Consider the following 19,910-nt stretch of genomic DNA (forward strand, 5'->3'; position numbering starts at 1 on the left):
ATGTTCTTTTCTTCTCTGCCTATGTTTCTGTATAGTTTTGTCTCTCCGTTTTCTATACTCCTTTGCGATACACGGACCACCTTGAATATCAAACTTCGAGTAAAGATGCTTTTACCGCGATTCTATGCATATTTCTCTACAATTAACATTTTAACGAACACAATTCTATAAACAGGCCTTGAAGGAGTCTTCGGAATAGTCGACATATCCGATTGAACGTGACACAAACTGCCTATTCCGCTCATGACATTAATCGTTTTTCGTTTTAGTGACACAGTCAGTAAAGTACACTGTGTTATTTCTTTGTTGTCTGTGGCCTTTTCGCCTTTGTTGCTTGAGTCAAGCTAGTGCGGTGCAGATATCATCCAGCAGCGGTCCCCCATTCCACCAATTCTCGTTCGCGGAATATACATCCGAACTGTTTTATGCGAGCTTGGAGCGCTAATCATAGCTTTCCATGCCTATTGAATGCGTGGAAAATACGTAGCGGGGCTAGCAGCAACGATAAGTAATTTGTATCTGGCGAGTTTTGAATCCAATCATTTACTTCTAACGCGCAGTTATTGCAACCCTGATTTCATATTCCCCGACTTATTCTTGTTATTACCATCGTAGATAAGACTGTCAACGCGTGAGAAAAAATAATATTCTCGTTAGGCTTGTCATTTTCCTGGCATCATTTCAGATAAGGACAGCAGTCAGCGGAATAGCCTACTTATGCACAATATTTTATGCCCGTCCTGCATTAAGAATCACTTCACCTGCCTTCTTTATTCAGACATTTCGCTCATATGCACTAAGTATGAGAGACTCCGACATATGCTTATTTCGGCGCTAAGCTGACTTATTGACCATTGGTTGCAGATATGCAACGGTGTAATCGGGGCCTACGCCAAGTTATCGTAGGCACGGTTGCAAGTATTAGGGAAATGTTCGACGAAGGCACAGAGTTGTGATCCACGTACCTGTTTGCTACTAAGAATATTTTGCAGGCCGCATGATTTTGACAAAAATTATATGACCTTTTAATAAAGATATCGAACTGAAAATATCAAGCAAAGTTGACCTGTGGCGATTTGAGGTTCGGCCCATCGACGAGACCGTTGCGCCACTATGTAGAAATGCCGTACGATCATAAAAGCATAGATGTAACAAACTATATGCATGTCAACGGCATAGTATAAGATCCGAAGGTCGATATCCCGGTACAGCGTCTTGGTATTTCTTGGTACATAAGTAAGTTAAGTTGTTCGCAACCATTGACATTCTGCGGGCCCCTAGAGGTATAGTTAGTCACGTCTTGTGTCTCCTCACCGTGGCATCAATCCCCTTGTATAGCACATGTATCCATACGATAACTCCTGCCGCTTCTAAAGTGCCCTATCATGTTAAGTTCAATCAAAGTGCCCTACAATGTTGTGGACACAAGCTAATCTCACAGCTCACTGCGATTGATCTACGTCACACTTTCCAATCGGCCGAAGGCAATTTTACGGTAATTTTTGACCGGCTTGCCGGCTTGCGGCGAACCCCTATCAAATTGGTATCAATCGCCAGATACCTCGGTACTGATTGCGAGCCGTTACATCTCGCTGTGCCCACACCATTTAGGACACTATATGGTGATACGAAGTAGACAAGATCATGTATCAGCGTCAGCTAGGCGCAACCCTTTGTATCCCTTCACTGCAGCCCTGTTATTGTTTTTAATCAATTCTTTTTTCATTATTTCTGGCATTTATTATACAAAGTAAACCGACCGAGTGATTGTAAGAATCTGTATATCTCTATCAACTGTTTATTTGGGATCTTGGTTGGTGCTAAATACTCCGTGTAACACAGGGGTCTCCAACACGCGGCCCGCGGGCCGCATGCGGCCCGCGAGGTCCTATTTTGCGGCCCGCGACCTGATTTGAAAAAAATTCAGAAAAACGCTTAGTAAATCATGTTGAAACGCTAGAATTGATTTCAGTTGAAACATAATGTTGTTGTTTTTCAAAGTGAGCCATTCTATGTGCCCACTATCACTATTACTCACTAGTTGATACGGCTTCGGCATGGTAATATCATTCCATGGATGAAGAATTTGCTGGTACGAATGGGCATATTGCCTTGACGTGCAATGGCCCACCACTGCCAAGACCGAGACGCCTGCAAAACGACTTCGGGCGCTCCAAAAGACAATGCTTTACGAGGAGATAGTTGTCTAGCAAGTAGGCCTACCGTGTATAGCTAACCCCAATATTAATTCTTCAATCCATGGGTGGCCAATCTGCAGCAGTAGAAGGAAAATTATGCGGCTGTCGACACTTGTAATAGCAACCCTAAGTTTTCGCAGATACCCCCTGCATCAGCTGTATCTGGGAATCTGATCACATTGGCCGAGAAAGGATAAATATTTTATAGTAATATGTGAAACTATACTAATATTTATTGACGAAATTCACTCATGAACATGAAAAATTTTTCGCGCATCGCGCGACCACAGATTGGTTCTCTGTGGCTATTTACAACGTAACTACTAACGATTTGGTGCGCATAGTAAGCCGATATGTGCATATAGATTAGTTCGGAGTGTACCGGCAATGGACATGGACATGATAACGTGGGTATTTGGCCCCAGCTAGTTTATCACGACTAACCACCGGTATGCGGCCGCAGGCTACATGAGTACGCGAAATGCGGCCGTGAATTACAAAAATGTTGGCCACCCCTGTTTTAGCGGCTCAAGAGTGTTGTCATTGTCAGGTATCGTGTACAGCTCATAGTCCAAAATATAATGACATTGATGATCATGATACCTTTTGTTGTATTTGTGTTTGTTCAATAAAATATTAGTTCTTTTGTGGTGACTATAACCGTCGCCTATGTTAGAAAGCACAGCGTTGTAATAACGTAGAGTTATCAGACGTGGTTGTTGAACTGCGTTGCCTACTTTTATATCGATATTGATGTCATGCGGCCCGCGGCCTCCAGGAATTTGGAAAAGTGGCCCGCGACCTATTTTGAGTTGGCGACCCCTGGTGTAACAGAAGGTATGGAGTGATAATCCTTCTTATTCCATTCCCTGTAAATAGCCAACTTTTGCATGTTATACCGGATAAAGTATTAAGTAAAAATCCGATTGGTGCATTCGATGCTTGCTGAATCCAGCATTACTTTTTTCGAAGGTTTATCCCATGCCTTCTCTTCAAGATCACGCGGCGAGTGCTATATTATATATGTTCTGAACGCCTAATTAAGTGGTATTGTGAAGTATACCATACCATCAATGAGATTGTAGGATTAACTTGATTAGACATGCTAGAATAGTTTGTGCTATGTGCCGACTGGAGAGACCAAGCATAGTTTGCGCCGATTACCCTATATTTATTGTGGCTGTATTAATAAAATCACGATTTGGGAACGACAAACGCTGTGAGTATTCGGATCCCATGCATCTGGGCGTCGTTTGAAATGATTCCGGAAAATATACTTGTCTTGATTTGGCGACTGTGCAAGTTTTCGAGTCAGCTGCGTTGGGATCGATTTCAAGGATTCAGCGGTCTTGGGAAATTTTCGGCAAATAGTCTAGGAAAAGAGACTAGGAAATGGGTGGGACCCCATTTGTATTGCGCTCACCAAAATGGAGTAGTAATTTAAAATGTTATGAAGAAGAAGTGTAATCAACCACACCGAATCCAAGACTGTTGTAATAAATCATGTTTCACAGAACTGTGAAGAGTTTATCTAACTGCTGCTATGGTTCTTGGGTCGTGAGACGCTTATAAAACGCAGAGTTGTAGGTTCACTATTCATGGCGTTTCGACTATCACTATACTAGCGTCATTTACACCATTTATTCCATATTTTTGTTCCTGATCTGCAGACTTATAGCACGACCCACCCCCCTTCTAGGCATTTGTAAACCACCGCTTACGCAGTCACGTGACGCGTCTCTAACACGTAGGTGGGAATTCTGGCGTCGATCTCGGTCGAACTAGCCACGCATTGGTGTCGCATCTGTAGAGCGACCCTATCTCACCCAGGGATATCTAATATCTTTTAGATATCCCTGATCTCACCAGAGGAGTGTACCAATCTAAATAGTTTGAGAACCTTTACTATACGCCATTCTGCTCTCTCTCTCTCTTTGTCTATGTGAGTCTGTCCTGTTCACTTTCACTTTCTATAGTCCTGTATATCAGTATTCCGTTCCTTAGTGTGTTGAAGATATTGGCTTAAACCTGCTTTTTCATGTTGACGTATTGATTTTTAACGGAAGTAAGGAGGCACTCTACACTTGTAACAAACTCGCGTATAACTACCTTAGACACACTCTTCATTGTAATGGCCAACATCAGTACATGCGGCCAGAAACGAAAACAGGATGAGAAATGGTAAGATGCAGATGTATTTGAGGTACCAGAAATTGTTGTTCTTATACTTTACGCGGAATTATCTTATTATAAATTGAGTGGCAATATTATACGCACCGACATCAATATAGGGCTAGTGCTAACGAGAATTCCTAATCAGTTGACTGTTTACCCTCCGTATGAAGTTTTTGTACGTGTCTATATATATATGGAAAAGCATATGCAACATTCAATACAGCTTATGCATAAATATTCGATAAAATGATCGCACGATGTAATGCATATCATGTGAATATGTTGTATATGTAGCCTATATACCAACAATTAAACCCATGCGCTATCTTGAAGAGCATGATTATGATTCCAAAACGATTCGCAATTCAAAATCGCACTGGACACTCATATCTTTGCTCCATCGACATCGCAATTCTGTCCATCATCCTTTCGTATCTGGTAATTTTCTTGTTAATACATTCGAATTGATCAGAAATATCTGTTTTCATATTTAGCAAGGACATCAAAGTTTCCTTGGTCTGAATAGGCAGGTCCATCGTCATCCATTCCAACCTTTCAAGACTGAAAGTCACGTCTTGAATTCGGCGGAATCGGCCATTTTCTTTCGTCACGTACACCAGCGTCGCAGTGATCAAAGTGTCGTTGCGGTATCGCATTCCCGCCCCACCATTTTTCTGGTACACAGAGAGGTTTCTGACTGGGATGAGTTTGATCTGATCGGGATTCGTTGTGCAGTTAGTTATGTTCGTGGAACTTTTATCTTCAGGTCGCGGATTCTTGCTATCGGACGTCTGGAAACGTAATTGATTTCATTCGTATCGTATATTTATCTATCATATACCCACTTCTGGCATCTGCGAATGCGGTAACCCAGTAGGTTTCGCCGGAGATACTTTGCGTTTTCCTCTCTGAAATGGAATTTGCTAAAATTCATCAACACATTGGCGCCTAACTATAATCAAATTAGGAAAGGAGAGAGAATAATAACTTCACTCGAATGTTACGTCACAGGTACTGCGGATCGGCGTAATGCCTCGAAGAGAATCACTTGTCCTGTTTGCCATGCTCCTACAACAGTGGCCCTTCACCTTTCTAAGGGTTACCATATTTTAAGAACTGGAAAAGAGGACACTTAAATTTCCAAAATCGACTCCCCGTAGACCCGCTTTAACGTCAGTTTTTTGTCATCCTTCCCGTAGAGATCCGTTTTTCCCCGCCATTTATGGCGTTTATTTGGTTGTGTCTGTGCAATCGTCTGTCCGTCAAAGCTATAAATAGGTACGAATTGCCAAAAATGAGTTCATTTACGATTTCTTGATAAAGGAGGACTAATGGTAACCCTATCTTTTTTCTGACGGACCAATACGATAATCTGCAATCCTTCGGCGAAACCCAAATTTTCGAGTCACAAAAACAAAGGAACTGCCGCATAAAGCATCTGTACTATAGCAGACTGATGCACAAAATGAGATGTGCATCAAAAACAGTATTAAAAGTAACAAACCATTAAAACATATCTTCACACAAAAGAAAAGACCAATGAATATAACTGCAAATCCGCATGGCTTCTGCTATATGAGTCGGGCGCGTGCCTTGATCTCCACCGAAACCTCAGCGAAACCTCTATGGCTCAGCGAAACCATAGAGATCATATGAATCCCGGTTAAGAACCGCTGCCCTAGAATATGGAACCTCCTACCGCAATAGTAAAACTAACACTGGTAGAATAATTATTATTCACTGATAGCTTAAATCATCCGCAGATCGTTACTCCAATTAAGTTACCCTAAACTTGCGAAACAAAATTTCGAAAAAGTTGTCTGTCCTAGCTGGCCCGTGTTCTCCCTTCTTCTGTTCCGGGATGCGGTGGTTTTCGACCTAGACAGAATGTAAGAGAAGTTTAATATTTTAGTTATAATCAATGTGTGGACCTATCTGAGAAAAAGGACGCAGACGGCTGGTAGGCAAAGAATTTGTTCGTTATGCACGGATCATTTTGTTATTAGCACTCCATACTGTACGTATACCCAAGGAGCATGCGGCTCATCCTTATTTCTGAATAAGTATTCATTGACGCTCTAATATAGGTGAAAACTCTGCATGCTGTTGAGAAGTAGCCAATTGTATTCTAGGTATTCTAATCTTGGAATCTGTCACAAGAATCATACGCGCCCAATCTGCCGATTTCATCACCCTATAGAAATACCTTTTTCGTGAGGTCGTAAGTCATCACAAATGTGCGAAAGAACATTTTTTGAACATCTAAGCAGAGTTTCATCGATTCGAAGGCATCGGCGTGAGAGATTTTTTCCAGAGTGGCGTAAGTCAGTGCTTTCAACGTGCTTTCACTGAAAACCGGGGCATTGATGTTCTTGATTGTCCAGAAGGCGATACCAAAGCTGTCCGATGGAGCTGAAAATACAGCAGAAAAACTGATGTATGTAAAAGAATATGGTTTCAAGCCATAGAACGATCTGGTATTATTGCTGCCATAATGTATCACCGTTATAAATTCGTCGCATTGTGAGCGTTAGTCGGGCTATTAGCCCCTGCTGTCATATTCGTTACTAATACCCCCTTTTCGCCACTCATTGTGCGAGGTCAAGCATATGTGGGCCAGGAATTACGATACAGACACACAAGAACCAGAACGCCAATTTATTTGAATTCATAATATAAGATTAGTAACTTGGCTGTTCCGACGTTTGCCTGCGTTTGCCGGTTAATACAGGGGTGGCCAACCTTTTCGGCCAAGGAGCGACATTAGATTTATGGATCATTGCGCGGGCCACTTGAATGTTCATGACATTTTTTTAGTCTTCCGATGGGAGCGAACCGGATTAGGTAACGGCGAAAACAATACTTATAATAATACGCATCAAAACCAATGATAATTATGAAATGAATAGTCAGTGTGCATTGTGCAACCATGTCCTAGTCGGGCACAGCGCGAAAATTTTTCATACATAATGAATAAATTCGGGCATAATAATGTTACTTGCATATATTGCGGGTCGCCTCTGCAGATATCGCTGGGCTCCTTTGGCAAGGACAGGATTATTCGGTGTTTGGACTTATAAATATCGAAGATTTTGGATAACATGCGAGATATTGTACTATACTATATGATCATAAACGACTATAGCCACGAAAAATGTGGCTGGCACCTGGCTACGCCAAGGCATCGGAACTGATATTTTAGTCATCAAAATCCCAAATTCCGCGATCAAGCTTATCAAATTTTGGTTATTTGGTTTAGGTGAATTATTTTTTGATAATATACCTAATTTCGAGGATTACCTCGCGGGCCATGGGTTAGCCGCCCCTGAGCTAATACTATCCTGACAGAATAGCTACATCTACTGTCGTGAACTAAACGAGTGAACATTACAAATCATAAAATAGTGATAACTGAGCATGAGCTTGAGCAATCATGTTACAGTCCTATTTCATTCCCACTAATATGGACCACGTATCATATAGGGAACTAGCTGTATCGGAATTAATATTGCCTTGGCGGAGAGAGAGAGAGAAAAAGAGAGAGACAGGGAGACAGAGAGAAAGAAAGAGAGAGAAAGAAAGAGAGAGAGAGAGAGAGAAAGAGAGAGAGAGAGAGAAAGAGAGAGAGAGAAAGAGAGAGAGAGAAAGAGAGAGAGAGAAAGAGAGAGAGAGAGAGAAAGAGAGAGGAAGAAAGAGAGAAAGAGAGAGAGAGAGAAAGAAAGAGAGAGAGAGAGAAAGAGAGAGAGAGAGAGAGAGAAATAGCCTTGTAATATCGAAAAACTGTTGTGGCGATTAGGCAGCGTATGTTGTATCGTTCATAAAACAGCGAATTTCCATACCAAGAACTCCAACTACTTGACCGCTTTGAATAACTTCCAATGATCCAGAAATGATAAAATACAAGTCAGTAACTTCCTCCCCCTTTTTGATCAAAACACTGCCGGGCGTAGCATAAATTCTTTCCAATTTTGAGGAGATGCGCCTCTGACTGGCTGCGGTCAGTCGCTGAAAGGTGGTTTGACTGTTCATCACGTTCCTGTGCAGCTGGACACGAGTTTCCGCTCGCAGGTGTTCCGGCAAGAAATCCAAAACCTTGTGGAAAGTAAAATGTCTGTTATTCTCATTTCTGTGTCGCTTGTCAGTGTGAGATATTTTAATCAACATGAGATTGACAATAACGAAAGATAAAATTGATGGTTTCTGTGCCTTGATATTATTAGCGAGGGACATTATACGTGATATGATAAGACTACGACGCAGTTGGTGAATTTGATTTATGTGTGCGGTGACAAGCACTACTATGAGATATGGCACTATCATTTGAGGAGAAGACAAACAAACAATGAAATATTTTGTTGCCAACAACTCTGTACGGAATATTTCGCACACATATGATTCGGTGGTAGTTTAGGACCGAACGCCGCATTTATGTACCCAGACAAGGTCGTAGAATCTCCGTTTTATTGCTCCAATGTCAATGTAAAAGTAACTTGACACTTTTACTACTTTTTTCTATTTACTGTTCTCCCTGTCGCCTTGCTGTAAATCAGCTCGTGACATAAGATTTTCGAAGGGAACGACTCAGAGTCTGGATTGTATACTTAGCTTCGGGTTTCAATTCTATTGATGACAACATATCATTGTCCTTCCCTGCGTATGCAACAGCATTACGTTTTCTTGCAATTTATGCGTATTCAATAGCATTACGTTTTCTTGCAATTTATGAAATGAAATCTGCATTGGGACGAACTATTCTGACGCGAACTTAGGATTATAGAGCTTAATTCAAAATTGATTACGCGATTGATCAACGAAGTCTTAGCGACTTATGCACGGGATATGCTACCTTATCGGGACTGATTCCTTTCGTACTAGCATTTGCGAAGAAGACGTGCTCCTCCAAAGAATCTTTCACATTTCTAGGAAGTTCGTGAGACCCGTTGAAGTCTCGTACCAGCCTCATGGCAATATCAAGCTCGTTTTCTCCGGCGCACAATATGGTCTGTACTACATTCGTAACATTCGCGAGAATCGTAGCGTAGATAATTCCTTAAAATACGAATGCATATCATATTGTGTAGACTACGAGGTATATCAAACAGTTGCAACAGAAAAGATGACCAGAAATTTCCGTCATTTTTAAGGTGCCATGACCAGGAGCAAAGAGCTGAGGCTAATCAAAGAACGGGATTTTGTCGATGCTGATTATCCGCTACGCAGCGCAGTTTACTCGGAACATTGACATGCCAACATTTTGAAAGCAGGCATATTGAAATCTCGTACTACTTCTTAACGATGTCTCGATTCTTCTCGATATTATGAAGCTAAATACAGAATGATCACCTCCAAACATCAGCATTATGATGCAAAATATTTGTTCATTGTGGGTTTCTCCAGAGATATTTCCAAATCCTTGCGATACAATCGCTGTCAGCGCGAAATACAGACATGCGATGTAACACGACGGAATCCCAGGTCCACCTAGGAGCTGATCTAGAGGGATGAAAAGCAGGTCTATAAAACATTGCAATAAGTCGTTTTCATATTAGCCTCTTCGGCATTACTCTAATTGCAATGGCATATGGAATACAGAATCAATTAATCATCAGCTATGAATAAAGAACAAAAATGCTCCACAATCATAACATATCTTCGGGAAAAACAACAAGTAGCTTCGACTACTCCAAAATCAAATCTAAAAATTACGTTTTTCGGACCTCTTATTTGTGACTGTACTACGATTGAACAATGATCATACTGTTTCTACATCTTACATATATTCTGCCGGACAACAAAGTAGTTCTAATGTCACGGGCATATACTGCCATTACGCAGATCGCAATAAGTGCAATATATTATAAGACACTATGTATAAGAGTCTGTTGCCAAAACAAGTTCGTCACGATGTGAATTAGAGAGTACCTGTGACATTGTCGAAGTAAAACTCCTCGCGTTGTGATTCTCCAAGACGGAGTAACCAGTTCTTCGGAGGATTGGGCGTTCGCATGGCTGGCGGTACGGCAGTTTCAGGTTTAGTGGTAAGGCTATCAATCGTTGCGCCACGTTTAGCAGCGTGAATCAGATAACCATCCCCGAATAGAAAAATTCTATTTTCAACGGACTCGTGCATATATTGTGAAGTAACCGTGGGTTTATCACTTGCCACCGTCACACCGATGCTCTGCCGCTGATTTTGTAGGAAAAAAGCGGCCTCCGTCACCGCCAAGGAATACCAAGCGCACCCGATCCAATGACAAAGTAGCAGTATGAGAATCGTCTGGAAAATTTGGAACTCAGCAGGTGGGAAGTGCAGAAAGTTGAGAAAGTTGCAGTTAATTTTAACAAAAGTTGCAGCAGAAGTCGCATTCACGCACAAGTTCTATTAAAATTAAAGAGTTATAAAGTTATGCGAGATATGGGGATACTCGAACTGTTCCGTCGTATAATCCAGCAGTGTAAGATTTTCAGGGTGTCTGCTTGTTCCGTTTATTTCATCGTAATTCAATCGATCATTCAGTCATCATTTTTATGTTTAGGTTTGAAACCTACATACATGACAGTATTTCGTTGTCAGCTCCAGCGGAGCTGTCAAATTCGGTACTTTCCCATTTCACGGACGGCCTGGCGAGACCGACCGCCGAAAATTATATTTTTTTGCCGGTACGCAGCATAAAAACGATAATCCATCCCTCCCTTATCCCCAAAACAAGTCAAATAACACACCCCAAACCCCATAGGTCTGCATTCTGCAAACTTGATCCAAGGCATTGCAGAAAACATACAGTTGTTACTAAGCTATCTCAACAAAACTTGACCTCGAAAGACTAGTCACTAGCCGTTTCCGTTTTTGCGGGCTTGGCCAAGAGGCAAGTCATTCTTCCACTTCAAATTTAGTTCGGTCTCTGTCGTGCTCGACTGGAGTTGTTCAACTTCTAGCTTGTATGCCAACTGTTGCGTCATAGATAAGATTGACTTGCAGCTAATCCATCACGTAGCTCTTTGTTATTCAAATCAAAGAGAATAGAACCAATTTTCGAGCATGTTTTTTAAACCACTCTCTTACATTTGCACAATACTTGATAAAGGTTGCATGAAAAATATTTTTAAAAAAATGCAACTTGCAAAGACAATGCCTTGCATTATACAATGAGAAATTATTGTCAAGAAAAACATCTTCTGTTACTCAGCAGGTGTAACTATTATCAGTTGATCACGCATTTTAGTGTATGGCCCAGTAGCGCTGGTTGATATTGCCTTGATTCAAGTCTTACCAGTACTAAGATGGAGGGATAGGTTCTGGAGAAGTAGCGATCCAGATCCCGTGCTATCCGTAGCAGGCGGAGGAGACGAAAAGTTTTCAATGCTCCCAGTAATCTCGTGTTCGTCTACAACGAGAAGTATCTCAAAGTCCCGCATAGAAAAGCACGCTGAACCTGCTCAAATTCAAGTGTACCCTTTTTCACAGCAGAAGGTCTGCCAGAGTGAGAGCCTTTATTTCAATGCAACTTGGACATTATAGCCATTTAGTTGTAGGCTACCTATATGTCAGTTACATTCGCACAGCCACAATTAAATATGGTTGGTTATACTTGCAGCTTGCACTTATCATTTCCAAGTCACAATACTTTGGAGATGTAGGCCTATAGATACATATATTGCAAGTCTTAATTGTTTTATGACCTGCACCCTTTATGAGTAACTGGGGCAGGTTCCTTTTGAACTTGTGAATTTCTTTTATAGTGGAATGAACTTTAGTGCGGATCCTTCGCATGTGAAATCGCCAATGTCGCTGTTGTAGGTTGTAGCACTACCAAGGAAATTACTTGGAAATTACGTTAGTTAGTTAGTTGACATGAATTATGGCAAGATGCCATGCAGTCTCCTGCATTCATGGATATGCAGCCACACATTTTAAATCAGACAAGTTATTGTCTGCCATTCAACATCATAAACTAACCGCAAAAAGCATTTACATCAGTAGCTTCGGAGCAAACATTTACTACTGGTAAAGTAGCCTAGTTTTGTACGTACCAGTGTAACTGAGTAAGAGGTCGGTTTACAATATTTTGAGATCCGGAAAAGAGGCCGCTTTTAGAAGTGACAAAAGATATCATAGTGGGCGAGAAAACGTGTAATATATAAACTTATACGTGAAATATTTTTGGGTTGACCAAGAAAAACCGCTCCCACGTAAAGTCTGTTGGCGGTGACGAAATGTTCCGCCTCCCGTCATCGCCGTGCAGATACAGATTTCGCGTCATTTAGGGCCTTTTTTAGTTATTCATGTACCATCCCCTACCTCTCACAGCTTTAAAGGAGGACGAATTGCCAAAAACGAGGACCGATCCTCCTTATGAATGACGTATGGAAACCCTAAAGAACACCGGCGCTTATTAATTAGTTTGACTATATTTGCAATAAGTATGACATCTGTAGCATGGGTTCTTAACGAGGGTTATACGAAGCAAATATTTCGCAAACCAACATATATTGTGATAATTTATGGGGCAGATTTATACAACTCATTTTTTTGGGCCTTGCGCGATTTCACATCAATGGATTTCCCGGGTTTCATATATGTGTACCATCCACAGCTGAACACGGCGGAAGATGTAAATTGCAGTGCCTTGCATTCTCGAAGTCACCACCTCCATCAGCTCTGCCGGAAACTCTAATCCAGTGGACTGGGAGAGCATAAAAATTAAATGTAATTTATGCAAGTACCAATACTATTAACGAAACGCTAGGGAAATTTCATGCTTTGACCGGGTAAAAGGCAAGAAATAGGCGGTAGGCTCATGATAAATAAATATGTCATCCGTTCAAGAATCGTGTAATTATTGTATATTACTCAATACGGAAAGAGTGTGCTTGTTTGTGAGTAATGTTTATAAAGGGTAATTATGAAATTGCCTTTACCGGAATTTGTGTTAAAAACCCCATGGAGTATGGAGGCCCCAGACCAGCTTTCGGTAGCGGCCTGATAAAGTGCTGCTGCGATTATGGGCACTGTCACTGGGCAGGGGGTACGAGAAATTGTAATGAAAGCTCCGCTGGTAAGAGCGCTAAAAAGGTTAAGAAACACTGCCTAATAGTATATAGCCTACATAGATAAACATCCGTACATGCACACTTCCTGCAAGCCATAATATCGCGTCGTACGGAATGCAGGTCAAAACGTCCAGCAAAAACCACGACTTGATGTATCGAGTTCGGATTTCCCAAAAGTCTGTAATGATTTCACCTGGAAAGGAGGATATACTATACATTATTACCATGAATGGTATAGGTGACGTGCCACGACTAGGTTTAGAAGACTTTAATGATTCGCCGGGCGGCTCGTAGGTAAAATAAATGGGGATGCTGTGGGATGATCGTTACTGAAGTCAATGCACCTCAGTTTATCTACTGTCCTTACGTAGCTTTCTATGCCGTGTTTCCTATTCTAGTATCATCGTCAGCAATGTTACGGTTCGGTTTGTTAGCAATCAGTTCAATACACCACAAAAATTGCGATACAATGAAAAGATAGGAAGATGTCGAAACGGCTTGGAGCATAGTCTTCGAAATCAGACCCCCACCTTGGCCTAGGCGATGTAAAGAGGAGGCATGCACAGTTGCACACTGAATGAAAAGTAAAAGAAGATAATATAAAAAAGCAAGCGACAAAAAGAGGTGGCATGTCACAGAAGGCGAGATCGAAAGGTCAGGTCGTGGTCGTCTGGCAATCTTTAGGATGGACTAGTATTCATTTAGTGCAGCGAACGCGGGGTTATTCAACATTTCCGGGGAGGATTTACCACGATGCAGTGTTGGGATGACGACACAGACTGAAAATGTTTGACGACTTGAATCGACTCGAACTCGGAAGAGATGACTTTATTCGGGTTACGTTGAAAAGTTTTGCGCTAGAATTGAAAATTTTTGGAACTGCGCGATCTGATAAGAGGGTATTGGATTTAGCCTATGTAATGTCGGTCCTAACCCCAACCCCAAGTTTTACCCACATGCTCAAGTGTCGCATGCTATTATGTCCACGGACCGACAGTGGGATATCATTGGCTATTCGTTGTAATGGAAAAGTCGCAGATACCGGTAACGTCAAACTTATGACATGACAGAGGCTCAGTAAAGTAACAGTATAATTTGTCGCCAGTTGCCTGCGAGGCCGTAGCAGTTACAGATTGTGCTCTCTGTATCACCGCTGTAGTTTGCCTGGATGTTTAGTCGTCTTTAATTGTTTGTTTATTGAATTGTGAACGACGTAAAGCCATTTTGAAACAGGACCGGTAATTTGTACCGAACAAAGATATATATTGGTACCGGTAGTGAAGACAGGTGATGGTGTCAGAGCGAAATTCACACCATTTCTATGTCTGTGTGTGGGCATATCCTGTCTGGCTTGGTGTTGTTTTAACCTATTCCTTGGTTGGAAACCTAGAAAGCAGATACTCTGGATAAACGTATGTCGGAACTCAAACGCAGATTTCTGGTAGTATAGGCTACATCTCAATGCACGTCGGATACCACATCGGCGACCTGATTATAGGCAGGAGTAGCATATTTTGTTTATTTTACACTTTGTTGGGCTCTTGGGCTATTGCGGTTATTGTGTATGTATGCATGATGAAGGAAGGGATGATCATGATATGGTTCCCTTCCCAGAAGTTTCAACTTGGAAAATCAAGCAGCCCCTGTATTAATTTCAAAGCTTATGCTTGAGGACCAATGAAAGATTGAAACGAAACGAATCCCATCGATTATCTTTGAATACTCTTAGATTTATATAAAAAATAATAATCTAGCTACTTGAATGGTCGATTCCCAAGAAAGTATTCAATATAGATTGGAAGGAGCTTCTTGGAGTACAGAACTTCAATATAAAATTGAATAGTATATTCATATTGAAATGAACCCGAATATTTTCGGCTGACACTCGTCTGGGGTAATCGTCAGCAACTAGTAAAGAATTGGAAAGAACATTGTACATCAACAATCGTATCACAAAATATGACGTCACCAGCATGGAATGAAATCTCAAATAAGAGAGCGTTCAATATACTATTTTAAGGTGGTACACGAACTCCTATACATAGACAAAGCTTGGGTTGATGTATTTTGATAAAAATCGACTCCAAGGCACACAGATGAAGGTGTGAGCGGCCCCTTGCGATGACGTGAAATCTGTTGTCTCGATAATTTTTTGCACAAGCTGGATTATCCAACAGATTACATAAATCAATTTCCGTGGCTTACTTCATAATGAAAAACTGCTTGTACACTAGATGGCGCTATTACACGGGTAAAATTTATTCCGTTCTGCGATAAGCACCATTGAATTCGTTTAATTCATAAGAATAATTATAACAATGTGGTTATTTTTGGACTTTCGATACATTCACCTACAAGAGCTGAAATATCACACGAGAAATGTCATTTATACTGTATGCAATTGCTGTCTCTCTACAGGTCTCATGAGCGCAATTGTAAAGAGTAGGTATAACTATTATATGCGGGCATTTTCCAATCTAAACCTATCACCGTGTCGCATAACATCGTTTATTATTCGCCGCCTTGACTGTGGAATTTTCTCACTGCTTCACAAGAGTATGCATATTCCGAATAATCAAACCTATGATTCAAACCTATGGATGTTGCGATCCTTATTGTAGTAAATGCTCTGACAGTCTATACAAGTCTTCAGACTTATTACCCCATAACCTGCACACTGTATTACCGGCTTGAATCCAAATTACCGTAACATCTCATGTATTCTGACCAAAATGTTGATAAGTTGCAGGCGACCCGTGTATATTGGCATTTTCACCCGAGGCTCGGTCATAACGTGGTATACCGCTACCGCACCGCTCTGATTGTGTTGGCTGACAATCGCAATACCAGCGATTCCGAGCACATTCTTCGTTGTACCCTTAAATATGTTGTATTCTGAGAACCATCGGCGGGGTGAAAATGGTGGTCTACTTTTGTCCTCTTCTTACATCAGGTATATATGGTCTGGCAGCAAAATATAATGACAGCTACAATAATCGAAAACTTCACTAAATCCACACATGTCACTCCTTGCCAAGAATAATTCGCCGGTTTCATTCGGCCAGTCACAAACCAAATATGTATTATAGGGAAACACGTAGTAAGCTTACCGGATAAGCTACTATATCCTGAATTATATTTCTTGTATCAATTTATTCAATTTGTAGTTATTAAATATAGAACAGTAATTACGAAATGTACGCATACAATACAAATCTATCAAAACGGTGACGCTCCTGGTAACGAAATTGTTCCGTGCTAAATGTTAGTAGAAAAGGAATCATGAAATGATATCTTCCAGACGTAAAATGACTACTAAAACAACAACACTAGGGTGCGAATAATAATGCATTGCCACGACATATCCGTGAGTTACAGAATAATCGTTGCAAAAAAGACCTATACTTGATTACCTCTTATCGTCATAGTAACATTGTTGCCCTGTACCCTCGCCCAGACATTGATTCTTTGATTTGCTTTTATTCTTAAACTTTCTGTCTTTTTAAAAAAATAATTACACCCATTCGTTACAGTCAGATTGTATGGAGACAGTGTACTTATTGGATGCGGGCGTGGTCTGACTAGTTAAACTCCAGGATCGTATCGATCTTCCCCATCCTATGCCAAATACTGTGGTACGTGTTTTCTATGTCGTCATTTTGCCGTCTGTTTGTTTTGTATTTTAGTTGGATAAAAATTAAAGACACTCTCTCTCCCTCTCTTTCTCTCTCTCTAGGTGTAAGATGTTGGTGGAATCCAAATTATTGATTAGGATGGAGTTCCTAGACGAGCAAACGTCTTGTGAAGTACTCTAGAAGTGTAAGTAAGGTATTCGGCAAGCTATTGATGAACAAAGTGACCCCACACTTTGAAGCGGATGCGTAGTTAATAATTTTTCCGATATTACTTCACTGATAAACACTCCGCGCTATCAAGAGGGTTTAGCGTTTTTTCGAGAGGTACAAAATTCTACTAGGGAATTTCCAAAGCATTTACCCTGTCTAAACCATTTCTAATGTTGCATTTCTCACTAATCAAACTACAAGCTTCCGAAGACAAACATTCACGTTCCGGACTTTTAATCGCTGAAACCTCGAAGTATATGTTTTTACGTAGAATTTTAAATGGCAATAAATTTTTCCGAATTTTCACGCTCATCGAATTCTTATCTCATGACATTATTACGAAGATATGCGATTACGTGGGCCAACTTGATTGCGGAAACTGTTTTTCTCATAACCTGTTCGAAAGTTCTCCGAAATAAGCACCGCTATTTCAATGGGTCATCAATTCTACCTGAAACCATACCTCTTGATCCCGCTCTCGTGGCGTAGAAATTAAGGATAACGTCACCCAGGAAGAATATGTCGATCAAAGAGTCCGCCAGTATCCACCAGCCACTAAAATAAAATAATAATTTTAAAATCATGCATCTTTCGTGAGATTATTTCCTGCAAAACGGCATCTTTTCACGTATGTGATGATATACCATCAAACGATTAGAATCGTGCTTTGAATGCTGATATTTCCACTGATACTTATCCTCTAAATAACTGCAAAACTTTATATTTTTATCGCTAAACTTTAGATTCGTGAAGGGTTGTGAAAGTATACACTTAGCTGGGTGTGTTCAGGGCTGAAACAGATACTCCTATTTACTGATTCGAAACCCGAGATTCAGATCGTCATCGCAATTATATAACATTATACATTGATTTGATCACGGAATGAATTTTTCTGACGCGATCTGAATGGAAGACAACGTACTTTTCGTCGACCATGTCGAATGCTGTCACCAAAGGTACAGCAAAAGCTGTGTAGTACGTTAACGCCAATATGAACCAATCCCAATGTGCTTTGAATTTGCCATAGTGAAGAATCAGGTTAGCAATACGCCTTGGCAGTTCTTGTCTTTTCTTGTGCACAACTCCATCTGTGCGTGAATCTCTCCCTGTGCTTGGAAAACCAACAGTTAGAGTACTACGATAATTCGCCAATCTTAAACTCGCACGTGGTTATCAGCTAGATATGTTGCTTGACATCATCGTACGGGGCGATTTTGAAGATTTCGACTCACTTAAATTTTTGTAGGTTGGATCTGTATTCCTGTCTTCGCATGTGGTCTTCGAGCTCATTTTCTAGCATATGAGGTTCCGTGACAACGAACAACGAACAACCTCGAATACATTGCTCAAATCCGATGGTATCGTTGAAGCTGCTGCTCCTGAGCATATGGCGTATACTTTTATGTAATGAATTGCATCTACTTTTAATAGCTAACACCACTATTAAGGATGCTTTACGCGTTATAATCTTCCCTTTGTGAGATTGGAATGGAGCTAACCATAGTGGTGAATAGCACAACCTTGGATCATTGCGCTTAATCACACAACTGCGATAAATGTATGTTGTCGGTCAATATTGACTAAATTACCCGAATACAAAAGTGTTCTCTAAATCCGAGGCCGGCAATCCATGGCTCATTCATACCTAATGCTGCTGTTCTTCGTAGCTTAGACGCGGCTGTTCGTAGCTTTCAATAATTCAATTAGTAATTGTCATAATATATAATTTAGCTTTAGTGATTTTTCAGTAACACTATAGTTTCGCCGACCGCGAAGCAACATCTGCGGCTTTGTCTGGCCCCAATCGTCAGGTCCCTGAGGTGACCATCGGAGAAGCTAAGTCACTTGTCCGCCAATATTCGCGAACTCTCTGGCAGGAACTGTACGCATGTGAAGATAAAGAGATGCATTATAAGCGTTTCCATAGTTGCATTTCAATTAAATTACCGTCAATGCATGCATGTCGGCAATTCGAGGTCATCATGTTCCGTCTGCGCTCCGGCCATTGTAGGCTTAACGCCCATTCGTTCAAAATAGGATGTTCAGATACTCCGCTATGTCTCCATTGTAATATCGCCGAAACCGTCGACCATTTTCTACTGAACTGTGCAAGATATGATTTTCAAAGGTCCTTTCTCATTGAGTCATGCCGTCATCAGGACATCCCATTCACGACTTATAACCTCTTGGTCCAGCCCGAGCTATTAACCCCTGTGGCTGAATTCGTGCTATCATGTCGTAGAATCCTTTAAGTTTTGAGTCGTATATAGCCGAGGTTGAATTACATTGCAAGGGTACTTATACCAGGAGGTAATTTCAGACCGTGGTGCACCAGACCCTTAAGGGAGATAAGCGCCACTAACATTTTTAACTATATTAATAATAATAATAATAATAATAATAAGCATAATAATAATAAGCATTCTCTTTTCGTCAAACTAAAAAAGAAAAGAGAATGCTTATTCATTGAACTGGCTGTCCCAGCTGATCACAACCTACTGCAAAAAGAATCAGAAAAATACTCCAAATACGCAGACCTCAAAATGGAATGTGAGAAAATGTGGCGATGCAAAATAAACATTGTACCGATAGTCATTGGTGCTACAGGGGTCGTGAGCAAAAAACTCATGAGACATATCCA

At 40.9% G+C, this 19,910-nt stretch overlaps 2 protein-coding genes across 2 annotated transcripts in view; both read right to left on the bottom strand.

Annotated features, from left to right (window-relative positions):
- The window catches only part of LOC145433842 (protein TANC2-like), a 127,950-nt gene that overhangs the window by 105,423 nt on the left and 2,617 nt on the right, over nucleotides 1-19,910 (bottom strand). The gene's annotated exons all lie outside the window — the stretch shown is intronic.
- Nucleotides 4,371-18,980, bottom strand: LOC145433841 (voltage-gated delayed rectifier potassium channel KCNH5-like). The gene is made up of 13 exons (XM_080311095.1): nucleotides 18,502-18,980; nucleotides 18,192-18,375; nucleotides 17,733-17,824; nucleotides 13,499-13,617; nucleotides 11,645-11,758; nucleotides 10,296-10,650; nucleotides 9,717-9,866; nucleotides 9,220-9,422; nucleotides 8,213-8,465; nucleotides 6,580-6,785; nucleotides 6,159-6,251; nucleotides 5,219-5,281; nucleotides 4,371-5,164 (listed from the first exon to the last, which is right to left on the bottom strand). The coding sequence occupies exons 1-13, from the start codon at nucleotides 18,557-18,559 to the stop codon at nucleotides 4,739-4,741; spliced, it is 2,316 nt and encodes a 771-aa protein (XP_080167221.1). The 5' UTR covers nucleotides 18,560-18,980; the 3' UTR covers nucleotides 4,371-4,738.

This window comes from Botryllus schlosseri, chromosome 2 (assembly GCF_051294905.1).
Source record: "Botryllus schlosseri isolate E-star chromosome 2, Bs_hap1, whole genome shotgun sequence".
Lineage (NCBI taxonomy): Eukaryota > Metazoa > Chordata > Ascidiacea > Stolidobranchia > Styelidae > Botryllus > Botryllus schlosseri.